The sequence below is a fragment of the Nesoenas mayeri genome (genome assembly GCF_963082525.1).
Source record: "Nesoenas mayeri genome assembly, chromosome: 14".
Classification (NCBI taxonomy): domain Eukaryota; kingdom Metazoa; phylum Chordata; class Aves; order Columbiformes; family Columbidae; genus Nesoenas; species Nesoenas mayeri.
This window is the reverse complement of record NC_137556.1, coordinates 4,296,612-4,304,189: the sequence shown is the minus strand read 5'-3', so window position 1 is coordinate 4,304,189 and position 7,578 is coordinate 4,296,612. Positions and strand designations below refer to the sequence as shown.

Below are 7,578 nucleotides of genomic sequence, written 5' to 3'. Positions count from 1 at the left end.
ATTGCTGTGCCTGAAAGAAAGGAGGGGGAAAATGGATTAGACAGAGAGAAGGCATCAGATAAGATCCTGCCCCAGAGCCAAAGAAATTGCAGACTCAAAGTCCCATTAGCTGTTTGATTATTAAGAGATGAGTGAAATTATTTAACCCATTCTTAAGACTGAAAATATTTTGAGGGAAACTATAATGAAATTTCAAATTCAATTTTCTTTGCAACACACAAGAAAAACTCCATTAAGGTTAAAGGTCTTCAAATCATTTACACTAACAAAACAGATATAGGTCTTTGTATGCTCTAATGAAATAAAAGCGAATGGTTACCATGATGGCTGATATTCCATCCCACCCCAAATCCCTAGTCAACACCGGTCAGCAAACAAGAAAGTAGCAACTGTGCGAACTTGTGCCTGTAGGAGGCAACTGATAATGCAAACGTGATCTGTGTTTGTACATACACGACTGCATTGCAGAAGTTACACCTATTGCTGTACGTTCTGCTGTCAGAGCCACAGACAGGCAAGTAATTAAGTGTGCAGGCATCTTGAGGGTAGTCACTACAGTCAACCTGAAAAAAAACACAAATACAAGGAAAGTTTTTATGTGAGGGATATGAAGAAATCAGTAGCAGAAGGACTTGAACCCCTAGCTACAGCTGCATTACTAATGATAACCATCTAACCAAAAGTAATTAACTTCCTTGCAAAATCTAAGATGAGGTGTCAGTTTCTTCTATTCTAGAAGAATTTAATAATATAAAAATAGATCATAATTTCCTGTTTGAAGGGATGTACATCATAACCTGACCACAGCATTTCTAAGCAGCAGCAGCAGCAGCAGCTCACTTGGTGAATGTGCCGTGCTCAGGATCACGTTCACCATGTCCACAACCTGGCCAGGAAATTAAATGGGCAAACACTGGTGTCTGGAGAAGCATAAGTACTAATGCCTGTATAGCGGTTCAGTACCTCTCCCACAAAAGAGGGAGATCAACACTTAGCTACATACTGCACAAATGGGATTTTGTTTGTGCAATGAGTGCTACACTTGCTGAGAGGTATCAGTGCAAAAAATGTGTATGGGTCCAGGAATAGGCTGGAAGGAGAAACCCAATGAGGCTTACTGACTATACAGAAATCTCACCCGCCTGAGGTCCACCACCTGAAAATAGCTGGAGGCTGGAAGAGTGTTTGGGAAGACCCTTACACTCTACTCTTACTCTCTCCTACACAGCCCTCACAAGCCCTGCTAAGAGCAGGCTCTGCATCAAGCCATGATGGGCTTGATGGACCATTGGTCTGACCCCAAAAGCCATTCTCTCTTCTCATTCTCTGTTCTGCCCTGATGGACTATTTCTGCTACTACTCTTTTACTGATCCCTTCCCATGCAGTCACCCTCTTCCTTTTGACTTTAGCATGCATAATGTGTATTACGTGTGGAGAAAGCTGAATCTTCCCTGTGCCAAAGCACAGTGGCAGTCACATTCCTGTAGGATGCTGCTGGTCCAGGGGCTGCTGCAGACACCAGCAGTGCTTCCCCTGACATCAGTGGGACTGAACCCCCATCCCTCATCATGCAGGTCACTTACTGTAGCGATTTCCCTCCTACATTCACCATCATACTTCTTGCCAGCGCTGGTTCCACGCTCTCTGAGAAGGGAAGACACCCATGTTAGGGAGCTCTGTGAGCAACCTGCTCTGCTGAAGCCCATGTCCCAGCAATGCTGACCAGCCTCTGGTACAACATATGGGATACAGGAGATGTCCCCCTTAGGCTGTGTCTGCATGGCTCTAGACACCAGCTCAGGTGGTGCCACAGCCTGCTGGAGTGGTGGTTTATAGTGTGACGTGAAGGACAAGGGACAGTCCAGGGTGTTGGGGTGAACTAGGAGCTGGGTTGTGTGACAATGTAGATGCACCTTAGGTTAGGTGCTGCCCTCTGCAAGGCAACATCTGCCACATACACCCCTTTAACTTAGTTAAGAGAAGCATTCTCTTCTGTGTTATACCCACATCCAGCCCTCTACTTCTCTCTCTAGATCAAAGGCACAGTTTTCCTTCTAACCGCAAAGGAAAACAAGGGACTAGTTACCAGGGGAAGAGGAGGGTCAAAGTCCAAGCACCTTACAGAAAAGGCCTTGGTAGAAGTCCTGATACTCAGAAGAACAGCTGCCAGGAGCGCCAAGCACCCATCCCTCACAGGAGAGCTGGGCACACATGGTACTCACAGGCTGCGGGCACACAGCAGGCACTCGTTGTCATAGGTGACCCCATCGGTACCACAGACCAGGCTGAGGTCTTCGTTGCAGACCAGCATCACTCTGCCTTCCTCATTTGTCATGTTGGGATGTTTACTGCAGTCCACCTGTTGAGGGAACACGCAACAAAACACTGGTGAAGGCTTGCTTATAGGAAGCAAGTAGATCTGGTGAGTGTGTTGTTTGGCCATCTAAGACAACTACCACATTAGGAAGAATGCTTTTTCACGTGTCACTGTGATGACAGTACACTTGAAGACAACCAACACAGGATTCTGACATTTCATATGTCGTCTTATTTAGTGTTTGAATTATTACTTGGGGGAGTCAATAAGCAGCTTTGGCCCCTCAGAAGTGGGACACACCCCTTGTTTTGCCCTTGGTTTTACTTACAGGGATAACTTCTCTGCATCGTCCATCATGGTCTTTGCTGACATTTGTTCCATATTCTCTGTAGAGGGAAAGACAAATGTTAGGAAGCTCATCAAAGATGTCTTGCTACACTGTAGGTGCTGGAAATATGTAGTTAATACAAGGGAAAGCTGATGCTTTATCAGCCAGGCTTTTATATATATACTTTTTGAGAATGTAGTGCCATCCTCCCTGATCAGCCAGCACTGAGTGGCTGGCAGAGATATAAAGACCCTGAGAGCTTTAGGACCTATTTGGAGGGTTCAGAGCATAGCATTTCTCCATCTTTTCCACCTGCTTTGCTGAGACGAGATGTGCCCTAGTGGCTTGAGAAGAAAAACCTGAATAAATTACACCAGAAAAAGAGAAGACACAATGACTAACGTGAAGTCTAGGCAACGGAGTGCCACGCTGTGATACCCAAGCTCATTTTGAAGGAACTGACATGAGTGACATGTGACAGATCGCTCTTTCTTGAAAAAACGGGGGTTCCAGGAGTCCTAAGCATCACTGCCCGAGATCTCTTGTGCGGTATGTACCTGTTGTAGGAACAGAGCTGGCACTCGTTGTCGTAGGTGACTCCATCGCTACCACAGATGGGGTTGAAGTCCTTGGTGCAGAGCAACCCCTCTCTGCCTTCCACGTTTGTAGTGTTGTGATACCTACTGCAGTCCACCTGCCAAAGGAGCATACAGCAACAGGGTGGAGAAGGCATTCTACATTCACAACTCTCACTTTGCATGAGACAGTGACCAGATACAACCTCCAGTGGGTTTTTCACCACCACAGCACTAACTTGTGCTGGTGGAGCAGCCTGGGAAGGGTTGAATCCTTCCTGCAGAGACCTCCCCGTATGGCAGGAGAGGAGGAGAGGGCTACAGCCATGCAGCCCCTTCAGTGCACGTCTGTTATTATCTTTTTACCCTTTTATTCTCAATACATGGATTTTTATTACTTTTTCTTTTCCTTCTGGAGGAGCAAGACTAAAGACCTGGTGTGTTGAAGCTGGGGTGTCTCACGGTATTTTATTCTTGCAGTAAGTTGCCTTCAGATAAGTTCTGATACCACAGTCTATTGGTATCAGTTTAGATCCAGTCATATGTGACCAGCTTAAGATCTAGATCAGTTTAAAGTTGGTGAAAAATGTACTCATCTGATTTTTTTATTATTATTATTACCACTACTACATTATTAACATACAGCATAGATGTTGAGCAATATAATTTAATGTTTTATACTGTAAAATCTGATTACAGTGACACTAATTTCACGCTAGCTGAAAAACAGCTAAGCATCTACATGCCTGAGGTCTTTCACACTCCTTTGGTTATTGCGTATTTACCAATTGTCTTTACCAGGCCACATGCCTGAGAAAAGTGACATAAAGAAATACTCACTCACCTCAACCCCAAAGGCAGCATCTGGAAAAGAAAAGAGAGGCAGAAAATGTGAAATGAAGCCAGTATGATAAGACCTCAGTTAAAGCTGGAAATCTGGATGTAAAATTCCTGCACACAGGACCAAGCTGAACGATTTCCAGCGATTGGTTTCCTGAACTAAACAAACTACGTATGGTATTTGTTGCTATGTTGATAAGTATAGTAGCATTGCTTATTGCTGGCTGCGATGAAACGTGGTTTTGAATAGCTTTGTTCTTTTTTTTATTTTGAGATAGGTAGACTTATTAGTTGCAAATAGAATAGCTTTTCCTTCCTTATCTTTTTACACATCCGTTTTGACCCCAAAGAACCGCTGTTATTTATCTGAAAAGAAACTTGAATCAACACAGATAAATTCAAATGCAAATAGTCACCTAGAGGATAAACAAATACATACAGCATCTGTTGGCAGGAATATGCATTTTAAAGAAGCTGAGTGTGGGAAAAAAAATAAAAATGTCTTTGACGTTGTAATTTCATCAGATGTAAATAAGCAGTGAGAATATCAGACTCCAGGTTGTTTTCATCTCTTGTTTCTCCATTAGCAGCAAAAGTATTGCAGGAAAGTTGCCAGGCTCCTGCACAAAACTTCCTTGTGCCATTACAACATTGTCGTGGCTGGTTACTGGAGGTATGACCACCTTATTGTGGCCTTGTTTCAAGTATTTATCCATTTGCTGTAATTGTGCAACACGAGTAAGCAGTGTAACAGCATTAGAACAACTATAAAAAGTGTAACAACACCAGTTACCATCACAGAGCTCCACTGGCAGTTATTTGTATTTCTGACAGGCAACCGGCTACAACAGTGATCCATTTAAGACCATCCCAAAATCTGCTCCTGCATCTTATGCAATGCTAATGTATCCAGGCAGCCTAGCTCTTTGTAGTAGGAGAGTCTTTCTCTTCAAAGCCACAATCTTATGCTTTTGAAGACAGACAGGACTCAGACACAAAGCCTCTGCAGCACCTTGAGAATTACTCACCTGGGAAGCAGCAAAGTGCAAAAGAGAGGAGCACAAAACCAGCTGCCATGGCCATGGTGGAAGTATTTCTCCAGTCTGCAGGCTGCCCACTCCTGTTCTGCTTGTGAGATGGTCTCTCCAAGGCTGACTGCAAATATATACAAATGCAATGTCTAAATTGCTCAATTGTAACATACACAATCAGCAGAATCTGTCATTGACACAATGAGGCCGGTAATATTTATTGAGGTCTTGACTTCCAGGTAATGGTCTGCATCTTCTAGGCAATTGATTTTGGCTGGACATCCGGTTAATAGCTTGAGACAAGTATCACATGTTCTCATGGGTCAAAACCAAACAAACAGCCTTCTGCACAAATTAAGCCTCTTTACAATTCTAGCAAAAATGTAAGAAGAACAAAATACTGAGGGGAGTAGAGGGCAGGTCTTTCATCCCTCCCTGCAGAGCAGCATCTCCCACCAGGGAGCAGTTAGGACACATCAGGCTGACAAGCTCTGCTTTCCTTTCTGCTTTTGGGTCACGTTGTTTTGTTTTTCCATACTCCCAGATGTTCACCACTAGATATGAACATGGGTCAGGTGTGGCTTTGCCATCAGCAGAATCAGTTAACCATTGTCAGTTAATGGTATTTAGCACTGGTTTGATGAAAGAAAGGGCTTCTTGATAGTTTCACTGCCTTGAAAGCAAAATCTGTCAAATGCCACTAAAAATGTCACTTGAAACTTATCAGCACGGAGCATTATTTACAGACCTAGTCACAGTTAAACACACTGACCGATCCAAAGTGTTCCTCCAAGCCATCTTAGGAACAAAAGACACTGAATGTTTGGGAACCTATTTACATAGCACCAGCTACATTTGAAAGCACAGAAGGTCTTTTCCCCCTACAGATATTTTAGAAAATTATACTTAAAACACAGATGCCATCCCCATTTTCCTGTCTGTCTCGCATCTCCAGCCTTCGTAACATCTCCAAGTTGCTCCTTCCTAGGAGGAGGTCTGGACTTCTGCTGTTTTAGCAGGTGCAATATTGTAGGAGTGGGTTCTGTCTTTAACCTATGTTTCTCACCATGATCACTTTAATGGGTCCAAAGTGGCAAGCATACCTGGCTTTTTTTGGTCACAGAAGCTAAGTATTGTGCTTAGCACAGACTTCAGCACTGCAGGATAGAAGATGCTTCACAGATGCTCCTTTGAACAAACAAGGCACCACACATTAATCATATGAAATTCAGCTGAAATAATTGAAAACTAGTCCAAGCAACTGTGTTGATGCCTGATACATCACAGTGGTCTAAAGAGTATATGCACTTTGATCCATAAATTGCACTGTAGTGCATGGAATCACCTGTCCTGGACACTAGCATGTCATGAAGGTCACAGCGTGTCTGCATGGATTTATAGGTTACATTATTACCTAAAGGAGATTAATTTCTTCACAGGGAAAAGGATTAAAATAATTACGCTGTTGGATTTGTTTCAATAAATTACAGGGAGTGTACCTAAACATTTTAGATCTGGCACATCTTCAAGGTGTATTGCCCTTGTGTGTCCTGTGGATGGTGTCTCTGGAAATCATGGACTTTTCTCCTCAGCACGTACAGGAGCACGCCGAGGTTGCTGTCACATGCCACGCTTGTTGCCTTCATCAGTTCATGTCTCTGCATGGTTGGAGGGAGGTACATCTTTCTGGGTCAAACACGACCTGTGCTGCTGCCTTCTCCTGCTGTCCTGGCCCCAACATGATGGTTTTCAACAGGTTGCCTCCTGCCTGGTGCCCACACGCTGCTGCTCCAGGCTTGTCCCTGCCCTGGACGGTGCTGTCCTCTAGGCAGGATCAACCTTCTCTCCCGATGGAAAGAAGCTGGCATGTGTTGCCTGTATACACTAGAAGAAAATTTTCCACTGCAACTGCCAGGTTCAACACTGGGTCTGGGCCTAAGCAGCCCCAAGATTTGCTAACAACCACCCCAACACCCATCTGATGTTGTGCAGATCCATTCCTTTGCTCTCTCACCCACTGGCAAGCCACAAAAATGACACTCAGGCATCACCAGGTTTCAGACTAGTGCACAGCCTCCCTACCCAGGGTTACAGCTCCAGATTGCCCTGCCTCTCATAACAGTGTGGAGAAATCCCACAGCTGGCTCAGCTCGTGCTGTAGGACAGGTTGCTCAGTCCTTAGCTACTCCTGTAGGAACAGTTAGAAAGAGGATTTGGCCTGCAATCCTGCCACTGATCTTGTACTGTAATCTATTTCATCACAGTCTTCTAATCCTCAAAGTCAGATGCAGCATATGGCTTATGACCATTTGGCTACAGGAGAATCCTTGTGTGTGCAGAAGCCAGCATGAGGACATAGATCTGCAAGTAAGCAAAGACAGTGCCACATCTTGGGGTAGCCCATGTTACGGTCCTGAGCACCAGAGGGTCTTAGTCTGACATCAGGAAAGGTTTTGACAATTACACAACATCCTCTCTCACCCAAG

At 44.3% G+C, this 7,578-nt stretch overlaps 1 protein-coding gene across 1 annotated transcript; it reads right to left on the bottom strand.

The window, feature by feature from the left end:
- Positions 1-353: 353 nt before the first annotated feature.
- LOC308045808 (ovomucoid-like) lies at positions 354-5,144 on the bottom strand (the record flags this gene model as incomplete). The annotated part of the gene is made up of 7 exons (XM_080353317.1): positions 354-563; positions 1,585-1,645; positions 2,224-2,360; positions 2,647-2,704; positions 3,204-3,340; positions 4,066-4,085; positions 5,090-5,144. The coding sequence occupies 7 exons, from the start codon at positions 5,142-5,144 to the stop codon at positions 354-356; spliced, it is 678 nt and encodes a 225-aa protein (XP_080209443.1).
- Between the last annotated feature and the right edge of the window lie 2,434 nt (positions 5,145-7,578).